The sequence below is a fragment of the Macrosteles quadrilineatus genome, unplaced genomic scaffold (genome assembly GCF_028750875.1).
Source record: "Macrosteles quadrilineatus isolate MER2022 unplaced genomic scaffold, UCM_ALF_1.0 Scaffold_1__1_contigs__length_201487025, whole genome shotgun sequence".
Classification (NCBI taxonomy): domain Eukaryota; kingdom Metazoa; phylum Arthropoda; class Insecta; order Hemiptera; family Cicadellidae; genus Macrosteles; species Macrosteles quadrilineatus.
Window position 1 is genome coordinate 161,063,942 of NW_026542594.1, and position 23,178 is coordinate 161,087,119.

The 23,178-nt window shown below is 33.4% G+C and overlaps 1 protein-coding gene across 4 annotated transcripts in view; it reads left to right on the forward strand.

Annotated features, from left to right (window-relative positions):
* The window catches only part of LOC128988600 (serine-rich adhesin for platelets-like), a 271,927-nt gene that overhangs the window by 54,330 nt on the left and 194,419 nt on the right, over window positions 1–23,178 (forward strand). For all 4 annotated transcript variants that reach the window (XM_054410025.1, XM_054410056.1, XM_054410046.1 and 1 more), the window contains exon 3: window positions 23,014–23,123. In XM_054410025.1, coding sequence (XP_054266000.1) covers window positions 23,014–23,123 — 110 coding nt within the window. The remainder of the gene's footprint in view (window positions 1–23,013; window positions 23,124–23,178) is intronic.

The following is a 23,178-nucleotide window of genomic DNA, read 5'->3' on the forward strand; positions in this document are numbered from 1 at the left end:
TCATTTAACAGCTTTTACAAATATGTAGAACAACTAAACACGTGCTTGAAAGTAAAATGTCCTTGATTCATCAATATTGCTACCATTTCAGTGTTTTAAACATTTTTGTACAGGGTGGCGCAGATGGATCGGGTGGTTTTAAAATACTTGCCAAACTGTCAATTTTAAAGGTATTGGATTGAAATAAAGTGCAAAACGTGTAGTTACAATGGAAGTTTAATGACAAAAAATTAGTTAAGTTAGTTTTTAAAAATTACATCCATCAAATGCCTTCCTTCTCGAGCGACGCATTCTTGGAGTCGGTCCTTGAGGTTCCGCATTGCTCGCTCAAGCACATCACCATGAATTGATGTGATTTCGTTGTGAATTGCAGCCTTCAACTCCTGAAGCAAGGGTCTTCATGAACAACCCCGGACCATTCAGGAGTTTAAGGCTGCAATTCACAACGAAATCACATCAATTCATGGTGATGTGCTTGAGCGAGCAATGCGGAACCGCAAGGACCGACTCCAAGAATGGGTCGCTCGAGAAGGAAGGCATTTGATGGATGTAATTTTTAAAAACTAACTTAACTAATTTTTTGTCAATAAACTTCCATTGTAACTACACGTTTTGCACTTTATTTCAATCCAATACCTTTAAAATTGACAGTTTGGCAAGTATTTTAAAACCACCTGATCCATCTGCGCCACCCTGTATCTAGATTGTAGAATAGTTGTGGAAACATACTGTAAAACATGAAGGGATCCCTGACTTTGAACTATAGAATGTTTTGCTGACGAAAATTCGAATTACTGCGTGACTTCGTACTATACAGTGTTTGTCGACGAAACTTTGAATTACTGCATGTTCCAAACTTTGAAATACCTAGTGTATCAAAGTGCATGGTAAAAATGTGAAATATCAAGAGATTCTCTACGTACTGAGCTTTTATTTTGAATTATCGAAAGTTTCGATTAACTGAGTGTTTAAATTAATAAGAGTGGACTGTATATATATATATATATATATATATATATATATAAATATATATATATATATATATATATATAGAGTCAAGAAGAGTGTCTTCAAATCGTCCTTTGCCTAGCTAACCCTCCATCGGTGACACCATGGAGGTGTCCTCTGGGCGCATTTGTTTATATAGGCCTATAAAATATGTGATATCGCCAGCCGGCAGCTAGGAGTAACAATCTAGGACACAGTAACGTGCATTTATCTAGGAACCGATTGAACATTATTTTGATCTGAAACCTAATTAATCAGTTATAGCCCGAAGAGTCGCGTAGCACGAAACTTGGCTACGTGAGTCACCGGTGGTGTTGTTGTTTTTGTTTGCTATATATTTTTATAAATATGTAAAGTAATAGTTTTGTTGATTTCATGTTCAATTGTATTGATTATACATGGTTTTAATACGTGTTTGTATTATTATATGTATAACAAAAAATGTTTTCATAATGTTTTAACACCCGAAAAAAACTCCGTGTGTCACCGATCTTGTTTTTTTGTTTGCTGTATATTTTTACCTATATAAATAAAATTAGAGTTTTGTCTGTACATTGCTCAGAATCATACATTTTTAGGTTATTTTTACGTTTTATACATTAAAGAAGCCGAAACAAGTCTCATCTAAATTTCTGTCTGTCTGTCTGTCTGTCTGTCTGTCTGTCTGTCTGTCTGTCTGTCTGTCTGTCTGTCTGACACACTCAAGATGGCATTTTACGCAATCTTCTCCAGGAAAACGAGAGTACCTATCAAGACCCAAGTCATTTTAATGTATTCACTGGATTGGCGAGAGTGTCTTTAGCCATTAAAATATGGTCTCACTACTTTGTAATTAAAATTACGGCCGTTCAAAAATGCAGTTTTGTGCGATTTTTGTCAAGTTTTCTTCCAATTTGTATCACATAATCATCTATGAAACAACGAACAGCTGTTCGGATCAAGATTATTTTTTCTAGCTGTCACTGAAATGTTTGCAAATGTTGTTTACAAACACCACAACCATTTCCGATCACGTTTTGAAGGCAAATCCCATCCAAGTGAGATTAAAAACGTTTTTATTACATAAAGGATTTAATTAATCGCAAGTGGAATAATATAGTGTAACCGTAAATTAAATAACTAGGCATCATCCAGGTCAGGAACCAGAAATATGTGTATAAAATTGTTTTGGAGTTTTGATAACCAGAAAGAAGACATTGAATCAAGATTGAATCAGTGTTGTATACGGCTGGGAAACTTAAATTTACTAATGACCGTCGCCAATAGCTTAGAAACAATGTTCTACTCATTGACGGCTCTTCAATGGCGGTTGTGTAAAGTGTAAAGCAAAATATTACAACTGCAGTGGGTGATTGTAACAGAGGTTTACGGATGATGCTGAACTCGATTTTCCAATGTGTCACTTTCTGTTCCTACCATTGACTATATAAAGTCAATAGTTCCTACTCACCGTGTGATGCAATCGCTGGACCATACAGCCAATAGGCTCATAGCCCTTCTCTTGGGTACGTGTGGTACGTATGCTTACCCAATTATTTATAACAACCCTTTCGACAACGATCCTTGATAAAGAAATAAAATTATAAACGTCCAAAAACCCAACGTTGTGTGATTTTTGTCACATTTCCTTATAATGTTAATATATATACCAGCAACCATTGTTTAGAGAATACGTAATCTATTAAATAACAGAAAGTTATGTTGTATAAGGTTTTTTTTTCAAACTGACACCGATAGAGTTGTGTACAAATAAAGCAATTAATGGGAAATAACTTTGATTGCCGATAACGTTTTACGAGAAAATCCAAAACCAAGAGATGAATAACCTTGATTAACGCATATAATTGGTCGGCTGTACTACAGTTCTTAACTGTAAACGTTGGTTTTTGGTACGGTACTGGTTCTTTTCCTTTTAACCTTTAGTAGCAGCAAGAATCATTTTTACGTACCAACACATCACAGTAATTTACAAATTAGTTATCGTTGGTGTTGCACCTTATTTATTACAGGCGTAGGCCTATTCAATTTAATTGATGTGTTCAGATAGCATTTCCACAGAATTTCGAGTCATCTCCGGTCCAAGCAAATATAAATTGTTATGATCAAATTTTATGTCATTAACAAAGATTTCAAGTACTAATTTTATATGTACCTTTTTATGCTTAAAGCGTAGCAGATTCCCTAATTAAGTTCGGTATTTTTGTGTGTATGTATGATGGTAACGCATTAATGTCCTTGTTTCTCAATGTTTCACGGAAAGGACAAGAGCGCCTTGATAATGAAAATGTCAACCCGAATAAAGTGATAAATTAAGAGGTTGAGGTACTGTAGTACCTTAAATACTTTTAACCATTATGTTATAGTCCTTTAAATTCTGAACAAAATTGTACAAATCCCATTTCCGTATATTTACTCTCACCGCTTACACATGATAAAGGTTGTTGACAAACTTATGGGAGAAAGTATGTGTCAGAATGCTGAACCCGTTTATTTAGTTTAATCATTGGATATAACATATGGACCAACAAGATCCGGGTGACATTTAATTGCGAAGCATTAGTTTTGGCTTGAAACTGTCAGATACTGTATTTGCGAAGGAATAGTTTTGTCAGCATATCTGAAAGTATGCAAACCCACATAGAAAATTTATATTGAAAATATAAAAAAAAAATATATTTGAAATATAAAGCTATATATTTGCTAATATATATTGTCAATATATTTTAAATATGCAAATTATGGGACCGAGTAATATATTCAGTTATATTTCATTTGTGGTATTTATATATAAATTATATATTTCAAATGTGTTTTTATAATATATTTTAAATATGGAAAAGGGCTAGTATATTAAAAATATATTTAATATAATGTATTTCAAATATATTAATAATATATACAGCTTTTTAAACAGTGTTTGTGAGTCGCAAAAGCGACGCATAACACCGCGGTGGTGTGTTATGAGTCGCTTTTACGACGCTTAACATTCGGCGGGTTGAACAAAACCAGGCCTATAATTTAGGACTACTTAGACAGCTCTTTTATGGACAAATGTTATGCTTTTAATTGAGAGAAGCTTTATCCAAATGTATTATCGTAGTATTTTAGGTTTACTAATTACACAGATTTGCTTCATTCGGGATGTAGGCCGGCCTGATATCGTTACTATAGTAGTAAAAATTCAGACTCGCGCACATATTTACAAAATAGGCTAGAATGCTGTTTGTAAAAATAGATTGAATGATTATTTTTTATTGGTAAATGTACCGTATATATTCTAATTTATAAACAGTTGATCCACTTACCGTAAAATCGTGCAACTAGGCCGTATCCAAATTACTAACACTCATGTTTTGAGGTTAGGTCCAAATTAGCACTCATTTTTATTGACTTGCCTAATAATTACACATATTTAAACACTAGACAATTTCACTTATACTCTGTCTTGTTTCTTCAGCAAACATTCTACAGATACGCATATTAGGTATATTGCCTTAAGCTAGAATCGTGCAACTAGGCCGTAACCTAAATGACTAACACTCATTTTTTGAGGTTAGGTCCAAATTAGCACTAATTTTTGTTGCCTGGCCTAATAATCACACACACATTTAAACACAAGACACTTTCATGCATACTCTTTCTTATTTCTCCAGCGAAAATCCTGTAGATACGCATATATCTGTTAAGTCCACAACATATAACCTACGGACGCAGTCCTACACCCACCTATCGCCGGCACAACACTGCTCAACTGAACATAATTAAAACAATATGGCCGGATATAAATGTGGAATATATTTATAATATAAATCTATTTTGTATTAGAAATGTAAATGTTAAAATATATTTTTAATATATTGAACAAATACATTTAAAATATAAATGTAAAACGTTGAATACTCTTAAACTATATTTAAAATATATTTAAATATTATATGAAATATATTTACAAAGATATATTATAAATATAACATACAATATACACTTTAAATATATTTTAATAAATATATTCAAAATGTATTATGAGAAATACGATTAATTTATAATAAACTTATATTCGATTTATATTTAAAATACATTATAATATATGTTCTAAAGTATAAAATTTATACATAATGCCAACTATTTTCTTTGTATATTTATACTATATTAGGAATATAGAATGGAATTATATATTTGTACAACTATATATATTAACTATATTTTGAGAAATTTTTATATATTGAAATATATTCTTAATATATTTTCATGAATAATTCTTTTATGTGGGAACCAACTGCTGTGCTTTATATAAGAAGGTTTTAACTGACTATGATAAGATCCCCGTGCGTAGAACGGGCACACAGCTAGTAAATATATAAAGTAAGAAATTTTGTTGTTTTAATGCACAATGTTTTTGGTTATACATTGTTTTAACACGTTTTGTATTATAATATGTTTATGAGAAATTGTTTGCCTGATGTTTCAACACCTAAAAAAACTCCTTGTGTAACCGATCGTGTTTTAAAATCAAAGCCACCGACGATGGGTACTGTGCGACTTGGTTATTGTTTAATAGTTTATTTTTTCTTAACAGTAGACATATACTGTATAGTGTGTCGATGCCGTAGAGCAAGTTGTAGACTAGATTGATGGAGGATTTACCCATTTGATTGTCCGCGGATTTCATTACTGCATGACGGGACATGTGCCAACAGGCTGAGAGTTTTCTGCAATAATGCTAGGGCGGCACGAGATTCCAGGACTCTCTGCAGTAATATCATTCGCGTCAGGAAATTAAAGCACCCTCTTCCTTTCTAAATCCAATTTATTTCTGCGTCTGAAATCAAGGCTCTGCAATATACATGATTCTATATAAAATCCCAATATAAATGGATATTTTTCTTCTTATTTAAGTCGTAATATCGTTGGTATAGCATTTATCATAAGTTTTCATAACTGTAACGGTATTTAAAAGGTTTCCCTTATTATTTCAGATTATTCTACACCATATAAAATATCTATAGTCTGACTACTAAATATCAAACTCAGGACATTACTTTTGGACTTACCAAAATAAGTCAGAGACGGCATTAGTTTACATATGTGCGTGTGTATTTAAAAAGTACCTATTGACACTGTCTTCTGCATTCGTTCAAAAGTAATTATTATATTATACACAAATTTGGAACTGACTAACTTATAAAAACGTGTAATTAACAGTTGAGTATACTTACAACTCATTTGAATATAGTCTTCCAAATAAGACAGCAGATAGGTTTAGGGTGCTACAAGTTCAGTGTATATGCTTACACCAGACACCCACTTACCATATTATATGCAATAAATCAGTTAGGATTTCCTTCCTTTTAAATATATAATGCTATGCAATGTAACTAAACAAATCTAATATTTTTACATATATTTAAATATTATATTACAGGTATCCAAATGAAAATAGCTACTACGCTTGTTACTTATCAAGTGTACGTAAATTTGTGGCTAATCCAACTATAAATTGTTATACAGCAATAAATCCTGAATTTTATGTACACAATATTTTACCTACCGCAAAATAATATACAAAGAGACTTTAGTAAAAATAATTTGGTTATTTTATTAGCAGTACTATATTAATGAATCGGTATATTTAAAAATTAATCTTATAACCATCCTCGCAAATAATAATATAAACATATTAGTCTGCTCGTATGCAGAAGTGTTACAGCGCTGCTTGAGTGTGTGTAGCTTAATTCAGTTACGCCATATTCCGGATATTACAAACTGCTTTGATTCTACATCGTCAGAAAGGAAACCTTATAGTTTTACTTGCTTGTGGAAAGTTATAAGGGGAAATTTAATAGCATTAACCTATAAACTCAGCAGTGAGGATTATTAAGAGAGCACTAAGTAGTAATGATAACAGTTATTTGGGGGGGGGGGACATTTTTATATTTGCACATTGGTGGATGTACTGTTTAGGAACAGAAATCAAAGTTTAAGGGTATTAAAAATTATCCAACCCGTTAATGCTATGACCGGTATTCAGGGTGTTCATATAAAACGTTTAAGGACTTTGGGAAATGAATCCCCATACTAAAAGGAAGAAAAAAGTTTATGGGAAGGTATGTCCGAAAATGCATATTAACCCAGATATCCGCCATTTTGTTTTTTATAAAAAATATTTTTATCTGTGAAGTTTTTTATTCGATGATTATGAAATTTGGTAAACATTTTAACATACACAAGACCTATAATAAAAAAAAATAATATAGTTGTTCCGATTGTAAATTTCACAATGGCGGCCATTTGAATTTTTCTAACTTAAATAACTCAAAAACGGCTAATTCTATGAACAAATTTCTAGAATACTTTTTTTGCATTTTTAATTCCTTATCAAAAGATTTCAAGATCAAAAAGATCGAATGAAAGATAACTGAAATATAACATTTCTTGTGTAAAAATAAGGCAAAGATTAATGGTTAGTCGGGGAACCCTTAAGGAATTAAAAATTAAAAAAAAAATTCTTGAAATTTTTTCATAGAATTAGCCGTTTTTGAGTTATTTAAGTTAGAAAAGTTCAAACGGCCGCCATTTTGAAATTTACAATCGGAACAACTATAATATTTTTCTATTATAGGTCTTGTGTATTTTAACGTGTTTACTAAATTTCATAATCATCGAATAAAAACTTCACAGATAAAAATAGTTTTGTTTAAAAAACAAAATGGTGGATATCTAAGTAAATATGCATTTTCGGAGATACCTTTCCATAAACTTTTTTTTTCCTTTTAGTATGGGGATTCATTTCCCAAAGTCCTGAGATGTTTTTTTTTTTGACACCCTGTATATATACACAATGCACGGTATAAAGGAAGAACAAATTTTAAATCAATTTATCATCATTTATGGTCCCATTAAGATAATGTATAGACCGATGTATGCTTCTATACATTCAATGTAAAAGGCTGGTGCCACTTACCATTTGTTTCTTATTTTTCTACTATATTAAAATGACTTAGGGTAAATTTAACTATACATAATTGTAAACGATTGCTTATCCTATAGTTCTGTAAGTAATGATTAAATCATAAAAGTAATTTAAAAATCAAAGAGTTGAGAGTTCTCGTGGAGCAACAATGTATGAGACGTCACTGTACTATAACCAACATGGTACACCTATCAAACCATGATATTAGACAATATGATGAGATGTATTCATGCACTATTCGAAGCTGATAATTAGGCTAATAAGCTTGTAGTGTTCATCCTAAACCCAATGTACAAATAGAAACACTTGATCAGTATCCCACTTCCATCTAATGCCTCCTTGCCACAGCAAATAGTTATTTGTGCAACTAGTGCACTTTTTATGAAAAGTAGAACAATGATAATGGTAGGTTTTGCCAAGTCGATTTTAAAGTTTCATATTATTCCTAAGTTTGTAATGGACACTCTAGCAGATTACTGCATTTATTTTTATGTGATAACTAATAAATCTTACATTAGTAGTAACGAAGTGTCATGAAAGTAAACAAATATTCAATACAATGGTGTTCACAATAATAAATCTGGTCAGTTTGTTCTCTTACACTTGTGTTTCTACGCCATTAGAAATTTTAACGTGTTTGTTGAATGTTGAGCGCATGGTCCAAACCCTTGTCCTTTTACTATCTAATGTCGACTAATACTAAAGTTTTGTGTTGTTTTAAGTTTTTTGGAGTGAGCAAAAATGGGTCAAATAGTGGGCCAAATAAAATGGTGAAATAAACTGTTTGTGCAAACTATCAAGAAATAAGATGATTCGCAAATTAATTTAAGTCAACAAAATACCCCTTTGTATAAGAACTGTGACCAAAATCTAATGTTTATGTCCAGAAACGATTGTGTGTTTTGATGACATTCCTTTTTGTTTTTTACAATTATCTGTAAGAAAAAACAACATGTATTTTAACTACGACTTTTCACAAAAGATTTAAGCAAATAAGAAGAAATAACACCATACATTTCGCCCTTGAATTGGAGATAAACATTAGGTCACCACATTTAGACACCTGATGAAGCGTTACCGATGAACAAATAAAAATACTTCATACATTTTGTGTGAAAAGTGTCTAAATTATATGTTTATTGTTTTATTGTATTATTTATTATTTAATAAAGTTATGCAGTACCTATTCAATCTATTCAATAGATATGCTTTTGGATATTTACAGTTTGTAATCCTCTAATATCCATAAGTATAACTATTGAATAAATACCTTTTAAAACTAACAAATAAAAATGTATAAAAAACAATCCTCTAGGCAACGAAATGTGATAAATTGAAGAGGTTTGCACAAGGCCTTACTGATATTTTAAGGATAACATACATGATCAATATTATAAACGGAAATTGATTTCAATAGACACTGAAGTTTAGCTACACCTAAAATGAAAATGATCATCGAAACAACCATCACATGTGCAGTGTACGATATCTTAACGCTATCATGTGTGTCAGACGAACAATGGACACATATGTGGACAATGATTCACTCCAGCAAGTATGTGTGATTTCATGACGCCTGTCATGTTTCTGCTTACGATGTTTTTCGTCTACAGTTTGTTCCAAAATAACAAATTTGTGGCATTCGTGGTCAATGACAAAGTCAATTGTGTCTGAGTGTGTTGAAGTCCGTCATTAAATGTGTGGCAGGTGACCAAGATAGACATATGTGGTCAATGACAGGATCTAGTCAGGTTGACGACTGTATTGTGTCCGATGACGGAGTTCAGTTTCTTGTTGTCTTTCAAAACAACCATTCAATATTTCCTGCCGTTATTTTCGACAATATTGTGTTTTCCTTCAGCAAAACAATATTTCTCAGCATTGTGTCAACTTTTCTCCAGTCAAATAATTTATATTAGTGAAGTCTAGATAGATAATATTAGTGCTGTGGATTTTAACCCTTAGATAATTTGTACAGAGTAGTAGTATTCCCTACATAATTTAATTCATCTTACACACCAAGTGTGAATGGTAAGTTTGTGCTTATTTTTCAACAATTAACTATAACAAAAACAATTCTTAAGAAAAATACTTGAACAAAGAGCTGTAAAATGTTTCCCAAAATAGTGACTCAAAAGGAAATTATAAATGTTTTTGTTTTGCTAGCTTATAACACCAACAGAAAGTTTTTCACGGAAATGAAAATATAAATATGCAATACGTTCAAAAGTCCACTACAGCTCAAAACTTCCCCCACTGCTGTAATGGACGCATTAACTACAATAGAAAGTTCTACCAGACTCAAAAGAAGCCTCGATTTCTACTTTCATCAACAAAGTTTCCTTTGTCTAAGCATCCGCCTCTGCAGAATCGTGTAGTTTTCTAATTACAAGATCAATCGCTAAGCCCCTTTATCTTCTTAGTACAAATAGTAATACTATTTTTAGATTGTAGACTAGGTAAGTGCCGTGTACTATTTTTTCTTTCTCCCCCTTTATATATAGTGTATAGGGGGAGTTTAGTATACCATAGTTTAAATGGAAAACATAATGATATCGTCTAAATGTTTGAGTTTGAGTTTTGTGTGGAAATATCAGTTTTGTTTCCCCCTTGAGATGAAAAAAAGGTTTTAGAAGTGATGTCTACGTGCGTGAGTGTGTGTGTCTGTGTGTGTTTGAGGATGTGTATAGAGCCACAGACTACACCTTTGGTCCGATTTAGAAGAAATTTTGCATATGGGTTGTTACCTAACGACAGTAATTACTTTAAAATATAAATGCGAGTTAAATAAAAACCTTTAAATATGGATGCCAATGATGTTAGTTGTTTTCACAGGTTTAACCATACTATAGTCTTATCCGTGATACGAAAATAGTATAATTTAAAGCCACCTATTCGTCAGTCCAATACATCATTAATATATTTATATGATAAAATAATTGATTTCGTCTAAGGAATGGACAATCACCTTGCTTTAACGAAGGGAATGCAATATAGGAGGTGAAGCTGAGTAAAATAAGAAGATTTAGCTACAAATAATGTCCAGAGTCCTACTAGTAAGGGCTAAGCAACTGGGTAAATAATGTATCATGCTAAAGGAACTGAGTTACGTATTTCCTAAATCTATAGCTTGGTACAAACTCCAATCTGTATATTTATAGGCGAAAGTTGAATAACTGCATTTGTGAAAATGACTGATGAAGTTATGATCGACGCTCATGTTTGACTGGACTTATGCTTAATATTTTATAAATCTGAACATCAGCTGTATTTTAATTGTATAATTTTGACAGTTGATTTATGTTTACTTTTTGTAAGTTTTCTAGAATAAAACAATGATGAAAATGTTACATTTAAAAAAGAATTGATTTTTTCTGTGATTTAGTTCGAAAGGTCTAATTTCCACAAAAGTTGAACCGTACAATGTTTAATTGTTTTTAAGTTTGATTTGTTTCGGTAATTAATCCTTTTACAGGAATTGAGAACAATTCTAATTTTATTACAACCAGAAGAATTGTAAAACATGGCGACCGTGACAGGACAAGAAATGATCGAAATAAATCGACTTAAGAAACAGAGAACGGTAATTCGGAGATCGTTTACAACTCTTTCGCAAAGTATCTTGGACAGATTGAATTCCAACGACCATGATTACCCTGAAATCGAAGCAAGTATGAAACTATTAGAGAAAAAGAACGACCAACTTAATGAACTCAATGATAAGCTACTGGAAAAACTTCTCGAATCAGACTGTCCGGAGGAGCAACTCACCGAAGAACTCAGCGGATCGGATGAGTATTTAAATAAGTTCTTTCTGATAAAAGCTAAATTTGACAGTTTGACTTTGAAATCTAATGAGGATGTAGCTTCAAGTTGTAGTAAATCATGTTCAAGTAAACCGAATACCTCAAAAGCTAGAATAAAACTTCCTAAAATCGAGTTTGTTAAATTTGATGGAAATTTGAAAAATTGGCTACACTTTTGGAGCCAATTCCAAAAGATTCATTTAGACTCTGAACTTAAAGATGAAGATAAATTTCAATATCTTATTCAAGCTACTGAACCCAAATCTAGGGCTAGGGAAATAGTCATTAGTTTTCCACCTATAGCTGACAATTACCCCAAAGTAATTGAATGTCTGAAGTCTAGGTTTGGGAGAGAAGACTTACAAACGGAAATCTATGTTAGGGAACTTTTGAAAATAACTTTTCAAAACTCTATTGAAAAGATTCCCATTTCAACTTTGTATGATAGGATTGAAACTCAACTTAGAGCTTTAGATACTTTGGGGGTAACTACTGAAAAGTGTGCAGCCTTACTGTACCCCTTAGTTGAGTCATGTCTCTCTGAGGAACGTCTTAGGGCATGGCAAAGATCACTTTGTAGTTCAGGGGATAAACCTATAGATCTTAAAACAAAGTTAGAGTCCCTTGTTCTCTTTCTAAAAGGTGAAGTTGAATCAGAAGAAAGAATAAGACTAGCTATGGATGGCTTTGAATCTTGTCAGTCGGTAAGTCAGCATAGGAGCGGTTCTATTAGGAATAAATCAAATTTGACACCAAGTACGGGTAAATCAGTAGGAAGGCCAAACTTAAATTCGCCTAGTACAACTAATGACTCTAGAATTCCATCCGCTTCAGACTTAGTTGATGTACCGTCTAAATCAACTCTGAAATGTGTATTTTGTGAAGGTTCGCATGGTAGTGAGAATTGCTTTAGTGCTAGAAAACTCTCCTATGATGAAAAGTCAAATATTTTGAAGAAAAGGGGATTTTGCTATTTATGTTTGAAACCAAAACATCTAGCCAAATATTGCAAAGCCAAATTGAAATGCAACATTTGCGGTGGACGACATGTCCCTTTAATGTGTAGGCAGGGAGTTAAGCAAGATGACAGTGGCAATAAAGTCTCTGAAGCCCAAGTTGAAAATTCATTATCTGCTAATACCAGATCAGAGGTCTTATTGCAAACGCTAAGTGTATGCATCAAAAGCGATGATAAGGTTAAGTTCGTGCGAGCGCTAATTGACACAGGATCGCAGCGATCCTATATATCTCAGAATCTTGCAAAAGAAATGAAGTATAAAGCCATTCGAAAAGAGAGGCTACAACATTCACTGTTCGGTGGAGTTAGTAGTGAAGTTGAAGAACACACTTGTTATAGAGTCAGACTTAGTAACCCAGAGACCAACTACGCTTGCAATTTTGAAGTTCTAGATAAAATAAAAATATGCAATGCTTTACCCGTTGCGGGACTGGGGAATTGGATGAAGGAGTTACAGGAGTTAGGGGTAACAATTTCTGATAATCATTCAGGGCCTATTGATATTTTGATTGGTGCAGATGTCGCTGGAAAACTTTTAATGGATGAGCGAATAATTTTGAGTTCAGGTCTCGTTGCAGTAAGAACCTTGTTAGGATGGACCTTATTAGGAAAAACTCCATCTACAGCAGTGGTATCTACAGACTCCCCTAACGTCATGTCTACTCATACAATGTTTCTGAAGGACAAACCAATTTCACAGCTATGGGAATTAGATGTCATTGGAATTGAAGATCCGAATTCAAGGAAGAACAAGATTGAAGAAGAAGTTGAAGCTACAGAGTTTTTCAACAAATCTGTTCAGATCAATGATGAGGGACGTTATGAGGTGCCTTTACTTTGGAGAGAAGGCCATCCACCCTTGCCGACCAATGTCAACATAGCGGTCAAGAGACTTGAATCAACAGTGAAAAAACTCCAGGAAAAGAAAACATATGATGTTTATGATGCCACGTTCAAAGAATGGGAACAAGAAGGTATAATTGAAGAAGTCCCATACACCGCTGACTTTGGTAAGTTGGGACATTATTTGCCTCATCGGCCCGTCTACAAGGAAAACAGTACAACAAAGGTAAGACCTGTCTTTGATGCATCCGCTAAGGAGTATAATCAACCTTCATTGAATGACTGTCTCAGTAAAGGATCTAATTTGATTGAATTAATTCCTTCCATTCTGTTTCGCTTCAGATTAAAAGAAATAGGTGTCATTTCTGACATTAAGAAAGCTTTTTTGCAAATCAGTTTGTCTAAGTCCGATAGAGATTTCCTAAGATTTTTGTGGTATGATGATGATGGAAACCTCAAAATTTATAGGCACAAAAGAGTAGTTTTTGGTGTGACCTGCAGTCCATTTTTACTGGCAGCTACTATTAACTATCATTTAAGTTTTGCTATAAGGGGAAATGGATATTCCAAGCCTTATGTCGAACAGCTCATGCATAGTTTCTATGTCGACAATTGTGTAACAAGTGTGAGCTCTGAAAGTGAACTGAATGATTTCATTTCCCAAGCAACTAGTTTATTTTTAGATGGAAAATTTGAACTTAGAAGGTGGGAGTTTACTGACAAAACTCTCTCACCTACTACTCAACCTGTTGGTGTATTAGGTATGCTGTGGGACGAGAGAACTGACGTGCTTAAACTTAATGTTGATTTTCTCAAATCAGTTGACTTGCAAGTAGTTACAAAGCGTAAAATGCTTTCTATTACTCACAAAGTTTATGATGTTGTTGGGATTTCTTCCCCAGTAACACTGCTCCCTAAGATTCTATTGCAAAGGACTTGGTCCATGAAATTCAAATGGGATCAAGAGGTTTCAGATGACATAAGATGTGACTTTCTGAAATGGTACAAAGATCTGGGATATTTAAATGAGATTAACATACCTCGTTTTTTCGCTGGGGAGGATGGTACTTTTAGTTTGCATATATTTTGTGACGCTAGTAAATTCGCATATGCTACTGTCGCATTTCTAAGGACTGAGGTCAATGGATCAGTCAATCTTCATTTCGTAGCAGCAAAGTCACGAGTAGCACCAGTGAAAGACCTATCAATCCCTCGACTGGAACTATTAGCAGCCACAATTGGAGCCAGAATTGGAAGGTCAATCTTCGATAGCCTTAATATCTCTGATTTAGAAACACATTTTTGGAGCGATTCAACCACAGTCATATCTTGGATTCAACGAGAAGACAATTGGGCTACTTTTGTTTGGAATAGATGTCAAGAAATAAGGTCATTATCTTGTAAAGACTCTTGGAGGTATGTACCTGGAAACCTAAACCCCGCTGATGTAGCTAGTAGAGGATGCTCAGCTAAGGATCTAGTTGATTGTAAATGGTGGGAGGGCCCTCAGTGGCTAAGACAGCCTCCAGAAGAATGGCCAAAAGTTCACATGATTTACAACGACGAAGAAATCCACAGTGAAAAGAAGAAAGGAATCGTATCAGTTTGTACGAATTCTGAAGAAACTAAGTCAGGCTGGTATTATAAATACTTCAGCAATTTTGAAAAGATCGTGCGTATGGTAGCATGGATTAATAGATTTTATAATAATTGCCGTAGAAGTGAAAAAGTAAATGGTTCCTTAACCCTGAAAGAAATAGAAAAAGCTGAAGTCAATGTTTGGAAACTAGTCCAGAAAGAGAGTTTTTGTGGACTGAAAGATGCTAAACTTGCAACATTATGTCCTTTTGAAGATAAGAATGGTTTGATCCGTGTAAAGTCGAAGCTTACTGACAGAAAAGACCAAGAAAACTTCAGGACACCAATAGTACTACCATCGAAACATCCTGTTGTGCAAATTTTAATACGCTCTAAGCATATCAAGGCTTGTCACGCAGGAGTTCAGTATTTATTAAGCATTTTGCGTGAAGACTATTGGATATTAAGTGGGCGAAAAACAGTAAAATCTGTAGTATCGTCTTGTGTGAAGTGTCTAAGATACAAAGGGAAAAGTCTACAAACTGGGCCCATTGGTCTTCCAGAAGACAGAGTAAAAGATGCTGCAGTATTTCAAATTAGTGGTGTCGATTTTGCAGGACCAATATATTTGCGAAATGGTCAGAAGGCTTGGATATGTCTGTTTACCTGTGCTGTTTATCGCGCAGTTCATTTAGAACTAGTTTCAAGTTTGTCAACTAATGCATTTCTACAGGCTTTGAGAAGATTCATAGCTAGAAGAGGCAGACCCTCAATTGTATACAGCGACAATGCGACAAACTTTGTTGGCGCAAACAATGCCTTTACACAAGTTGACTGGGATAAAATCCAGGAATACAGTTCGGTCCAGCGAATTAAATGGAAATTCAACCCCCCTTCATCACCTTGGTGGGGTGGCTGGTGGGAGAGATTGATAGGAATGATGAAGCAACTTCTTCGAAAATGTTTGGGCAACTCAAGTTTAACTTATGAAGAATTCCAGACTATCCTTTGTGACTGTGAATCAGTTTTAAATGCACGTCCCCTCACATACATCTCTAACGAAGTGAATGACTTGATACCTTTGACTCCAGCAATGTTCTTGACTGACATTAAAGAAACTGGAACACCTGATGTGGACAAAATTAATCACGGAGAGTTGAACCGCAGGGTCCGGTACTGCCAAAAGTTAAAAGAAGATCTGAGAAAGAGATTTCGGAGCGAGTATTTGGGAGCACTAATGATGAAGTCGAAAAGGTCAACAAGGGACATACAAGCTGGAGAAGTTGTCATTGTGGAGACGGACGACAAAAGACGTCTAAATTGGCCTTTGGCAGTTGTAAAAGAACTCATACCGGGTAGAGATGGTAAAATTCGTCTAGCAAAACTCAAGACGAATTCAGGAATAATTTTGCGAACTATCCAAAAAATTTACCCTCTTGAAATACAAAATTGTGAGAAAGAAGAGTTCCTGAAAAATGAAAAAATTAAGAACAAAACGAAGCAGGATAATAAAGTGATAGATAAGAAAACTGTGACTAGAAGTGGACGGATGGTTAAACAACCAAAACGGTTTCTCCAATAAAAACCTTGTGTTGAGGAACAAGTTACCTTACGTTCCTCAAGGTGGGAGGATGTGAAAATGACTGATGAAGTTATGATCGACGCTCATGTTTGACTGGACTTATGCTTAATATTTTATAAATCTGAACATCAGCTGTATTTTAATTGTATAATTTTGACAGTTGATTTATGTTTACTTTTTGTAAGTTTTCTAGAATAAAACAATGATGAAAATGTTACATTTAAAAAAGAATTGATTTTTTCTGTGATTTAGTTCGAAAGGTCTAATTTCCACAAAAGTTGAACCGTACAATGTTTAATTGTTTTTAAGTTTGATTTGTTTCGGTAATTAATCCTTTTACAGGAATTGAGAACAATTCTAATTTTATTACAACCAGAAGAATTGTAAAAGCATTGTTGAAAGCTTGTAACTCGTATGATAATTGATTCATAAGTAAGAATATTTCGCCAGGAGTTTGCAGAGATACGTACACGACGGGTGACAAGCAGGCCGTGTACCAGAAAGACCTCATTAATCAAAGGGTCAGAAGCGACCAGCGACCGGCTGTCCCACTAATGAACTCTCACGTGGTGTCCCGCCCTCCAAAGATTTATATATGCGCCCTGATTACTCCGTGTCCTGTCATGGCATGTTTCATTGTTGTAATACCGTTTAAATCTCCAGCCTTCTAACTAGACAATACATACTATTTTCGTATACATTGTTAAAAAGTTTATTTGCAGATATTCATTACTACCGGTGAGAGATGAATTTTATTACTGCATTTATTTGTTTTATGACAGAAAGATGTTGCGGTTTTTGACTGATGGCTGTGTGTAAAATGGCGAACCTTTTAGTACAACATGACAGATATAGAAGTGCACACACATAATTTAGTATATCTTAAGTGTCGTATAGTACAACTGTATAGTAACTAATACATAAATAATACAATAAATAGCTAACTACTAGAGGTCGTCCAGTGGTTGACAACTCGACCAAAAATATGTAATGTACGACAGACTTGTCTAATTTCACTCCACACTGTAAATAAAACACGTGATTGGAATTTCTTTCCTTTTGTTTTGATTTTCTGTTTATAATTCGTTATTATTTCGTCACAACCATCGATCTCTCGATGGTCACAACTTACGGCCAATGTTAGTTTTGTTTAAATTTGAAATTAATTTTTTGTGTTTATTTTGAGCCTTGTTTAATTTTTTAAGGGATTCTTCACATATACAGACAAATATCTTTCTAACGGTATGCGTACATTTAGAAAACAGGGTTTTAATAAACATGCTTACCTATTAATATATAGAAACGCATGCACAAACAGGATCCCATATAGGGTGTGCCACGAAAGCCCTGCCGTTTTTAAATTCGAACACGTTATAGTTTCAAAACGTTTACCACCAACAAACACAAATGTAGATCAATTATCCACGATTCCTACTTTACTCTGACTAATGAAAAAAAAATGGCTGAAGATAAAACTAATAGTATGTTGTCGTAAAGCAATTTTTTAGCGACACTATTCAGTTCAAACTGATTCCTGATTTATTTACAGCGTTACTTCAGTAGACAAAATTAAAGTAATTAATGAACTTAAATTATGTTTTGTCGTAAAAAAGGCAATTTGATTGTAAACCTTCATTAGAATTTATGTCATTATATCGCTATGCACTATTTTAATCACGCTATCAAACCTTTTTGGTGATTTTGTTACTTAGCCATTTTGTTGCTGTTAATCAGAAGTAAGACCCGAAAGGGTTTTTTCGCATTTGTATTTTTCAAAACTGTATAGTTTCAAGTTTGTAGCTTGGTCCGATACGCCTGGTATATTAATTCAAAAATATCTACCTCTTCGTGGAACACCCTATATTCAATTACATTACACCAATAATTTTGTCTAAGTTATAGGACTACAATATTTGCAGGTACTGCGAGGTTGACAAGACAAAAGCTCCGTCTTGAGCAGCTCAGTTATATTATTGCCTAAAATCAGACAAATCTAAGGAACGAAAATTTTTTTAAGAACATAGGTTGAACACTGATGAATAGTTCAGCATAGTAATTATTCCTCTAGACATGTAATGTTGAATAGATCGTTGTTCGTTCTGTCCATTATGTATTTTAATTACATTTCGCTAATTCATTATTGTATTCTCGAGGATTTATTACACAATTAGAGGGAGGTTCGCGCCGCTGGAGTCGAGGCCCTGCTACGAGCAAAGCTCTACACGAGGTTAGTTTTAATTAATTCTACAAACTACGCGGCGGAGGCCGCTCTGTTAACTTGGCGGGAAATACTCCATTCTTTTGTGTCTTAAAAAACTAAAAAAATATTTCTCACTTTTTTCTTTTCTGCCGAAACAGTTTTGATAGGTGCTTAAACGATTTCTTGATGAGAAAAATTACTTTAAAATGTCTTCTGAAATAGTTAGTTCCATGGAAAATATTTAACATTTTAAAATATTTGTATTTTTAAATACTTAAATTACATTTGTAATATTAAAAACATGATAATACCTCAAGTTTTCTTAAACCACGAGACAAATTTGCAGTTTGTTATTTAAATGCATTTTATATCCAACAATATTACAGTGTTTACTTCGGTTGTTTTATAACATTTTAATCGTGCCATTGTTTTAATTTTATGTTTTTAAATCAAACCAGTAAATATATTCAAACAATCAATTAAAAACAATTATCATACACAAAAATACTTTTAATAACCAACCCAATGAAAGTATAGTTTAATTTTCTACGTGAATTATTTGTCAGATTTTAACCTCACTAGGATCAAGGAAATATAATCACGTTTTACTGACTTCAATTACATAACTAAAATAAATTCAATGAAACAGTTTTACGTAAGATAATTAATCCGCGAAGAATCAAAATTAACTTAATTATAGCATCCCTAGATATAACACCGTTTGCAAACATAAAAAATGAACATGAATATAAATCTGTATTTTCTCATCTGTAATTTGTTTTGCACTAGCAATAAAAAGAGCAAATAATCCGTGCGGTCTGGTGGAGATATTTGTCAATTAGTGATTAGTGACGTTGTCAGAAACGCTCCGATGGGCCTTTGACATGACATGTGTTGTGTTGTGTTGTGTTGAAGACTGCCATGTGCCGTCTTGTTGTGTCTCCAAACAACATTTCCACATTTCCTACTGACTTACTGTTATTGTCAGACACATTGTGTTTTGTAACCGCGAGACAAAATCGTCTGACACTGTGACAACTGTCCTTCGTCAAAGCAATTAGGTGAAAAGAAACGTAACGGTTTATCAATTTGTTCTATGCTATTTCATTATTTTTTTGTGATTGTTGTTTCTAAAATCGCATAGGCTACATTTTATACCTCTTAGAAAAACGTGAATTTTGTTAGTCAAGTTTGTTATCTAGATGCAAACTCCAATTGAGTATATTCTTGAGTGTGGTAGATTGCGTGAAAATACAATAATAATATCTATGGTTCTTACCGTCAACGCAATCAGGGGTAATATTCCACTACGGCCGTTTCGGAGATGACTCCATCGTCAGGTGCGTAGTGGTACACTAAGCTATAGTCTTGTCACATTTACCACGAATTGTCTTCATTTGCATTGCGTCAGGGGTTGAATAAATAATACAAATATAAGCACAGGACGGACACACGAATACACGAAATGTTTTCATGTGTCCGTCCTGTGCTTATATGTGTATTATTTATTCAACCCCTGACGCAATGCAAATGAAGACAATTCTATCTTCAGTATATACCTAAAATATTTTTAAAGAAGGTAGTAATAACAGTTTTATAAATACTACTTTGATCGATTGCACCTTTTATGATAATTGGGTCGTTCGAAATCAACTGTAAGCATAGATTACGCACTTCCAAAGCAATTTAAAATAATTACATAATGTAAATTGGCTCTAATGGGTGCATTACCTACAAAAGAAAGTTAGCAAGCCCCGGAACAAGACACGATTATAACTTTGATCTGCTAAGTAAGCCTTTGTTCCTCGTCCTGTTAATGGTTCTCCTTTAGCGTAAAGACTCAACCCCCCCCCCCTCAACCCGGCCCCATCGTTATAGCTAGAACAATGAATTTGTTTTAAAGTTAAAAATACTCCCTTACCGATGTGGTGGATATAATTATGCATGACCATAACAGCGTTTATGATATGACATTTAAATCTGATACTTTTGACGTAATACAATTCAAATTCTAGTGAAGTGCATTTGAAAGAAAAAAATTATCCTCACGCATGTGTTCTCAGATGTCTGCTATTGTTTAAAGCCGTAATAGATAAAAATAGGTATTTAATTACTCTATGATTTCTTATTAAATAATGAACGGTTTAAAGTCACCACAAAATATATGATTTAGGAGTATTAAACCTATGTATTTGAGTTTACAGGGAATGCAGCCTATGCTAAGAAACTATCTTTTTTATATCTATTCCTTTGGCAATGTCTGAAATATGTGTTCCAACCAAAGCTGTGTTGCCACAGTGCCTAAAAGCCTTCTGTGCTTATAACTTCCCAATGGTGTAAAGTTCCTCACTTCATATATACAGTATGTATGTATATACAACATGTTATCTTAGAATATATTATGGAAAGGTGGTATTTTAAGTTACTTTTTTCAAAAATATGCTATTGTTTACGATTTTAAAATTGATGTTGACTTTGCACCCATTATACTAACATTACAAACACAATAACACACAAAAACCTAAAAGTTTTAATGAAATAGATTACTGCTTATATTCCACGAGCGTTATGATAAATAATTACAAAAAACCCTGTTCTGTACGGAAATTAAACAGACACAATGAATCGCAAATTGTACTTCTTTTAATGTATTATAGAAGATACTGGGTTATTTAACGTTCATATGCAACCATTACCAGATTATTACCATCCAGATTAGTATTTTATAACTAGTTTACTAACATATGTTTAAGCTTGTGTTCACTACACACAATCTTATTATGTGATTGTCTGCGTTTATAAATCACAAATTCAAATACTATCAGTACCAACTTAAGAGGTTGAAATTATTTTTTAAGACATTTAAATTACTAAGCGAAGAGTTTCTGCTCAGCTGCTATTTAAGTTAGTCCCGATTGTTACATCAACATCTGCAGGCCAGTATTGGGACCGCTTCATTAATATTAATTATTACTGTCTTCCCTATAGCTTCATTAAAACTTCTGAGTCATTGCAGAACTCTGGAATTAATTCTTTCTCCAGCCACCCTATTTCTGCTGAATACTTCTCGTCGTTTTGGTTTTGAAATTATACATTATTATTTCATGTAGATTAATATTAAACATTAAAAATCATAAATGATACAATATGATTAGAATAATTCTTAATATCAACTATGTGGACTGTCTTTACAATAACCTCTACGACTATAAGAAACATGTAATACGTACACTGATAATGATTGTTTGGTATTCACTCAGTGCTGTAGAATATGATGCTATGTAAGCATTGCAGCAAACGTTTGCGCATTAAAACAAAAAAAAAACAAAAAATGGTTAAGTAATTCAATCCATTATGGATTTTCAAAACAATATAGTAGTTTGACAACGTTTATAGTCACATTTATTTATAATGTGATTGATTTAGTTCACATACTCTTCCTAGTCAATTGAACATCGGTTTTCTTTCTTAAAAAAATCCTGAAATGAAAGTATATATTTACTCTCAATAGTCAAACTGGGAGTTTTTTGGATTACTCGAATAGTCAGATTAACACAAATAGTACGAACGCATTCTATAAAAGAAGGAATATCAACCACAGGATGTGGTACCATAGACTATAATATAGGTATTCAAGCTGTTCAAAAGCATCACAATTCCAAAACTGTACATTCTACAACCAACGTCACATTTAGTGCTGCTATGGATTACTGAGAGTCAGAAATTAAGTATAGCATTTTTAAGTGCCAACTTTAACTAAATTCAACGAAATTTATTAGGATGTGAATTTTATTGAAAGTTTAAGTAAACAAAAAATCATAAAAAATAAATGTATAACTATCTTGATCTCTGAACTACTTTAATTTCTTATCTGTTTAACTAATAGACGTTATGATTTTACAATAATCACGACTTCAGATATTTTATATATGTTTAACATGACATAATTAACATATTAATTATTAAACATATCACAACACATACTTATAATGTAAATCTGTGTTGCAGTGGGAAGTACTGAGGATGCTAAGGGTACTCCGGACTCCAGCAAGCTAACTGTTAAGAAAGCCCGGCCTAAAGCGTCTTCGCCCAACCGTCAAGGCCCCCAGCAGTGTCAGGTATGTACAGTATTATGTTTAAATGTCGTTTTACAAACTCTGTTTTTTTTACCAA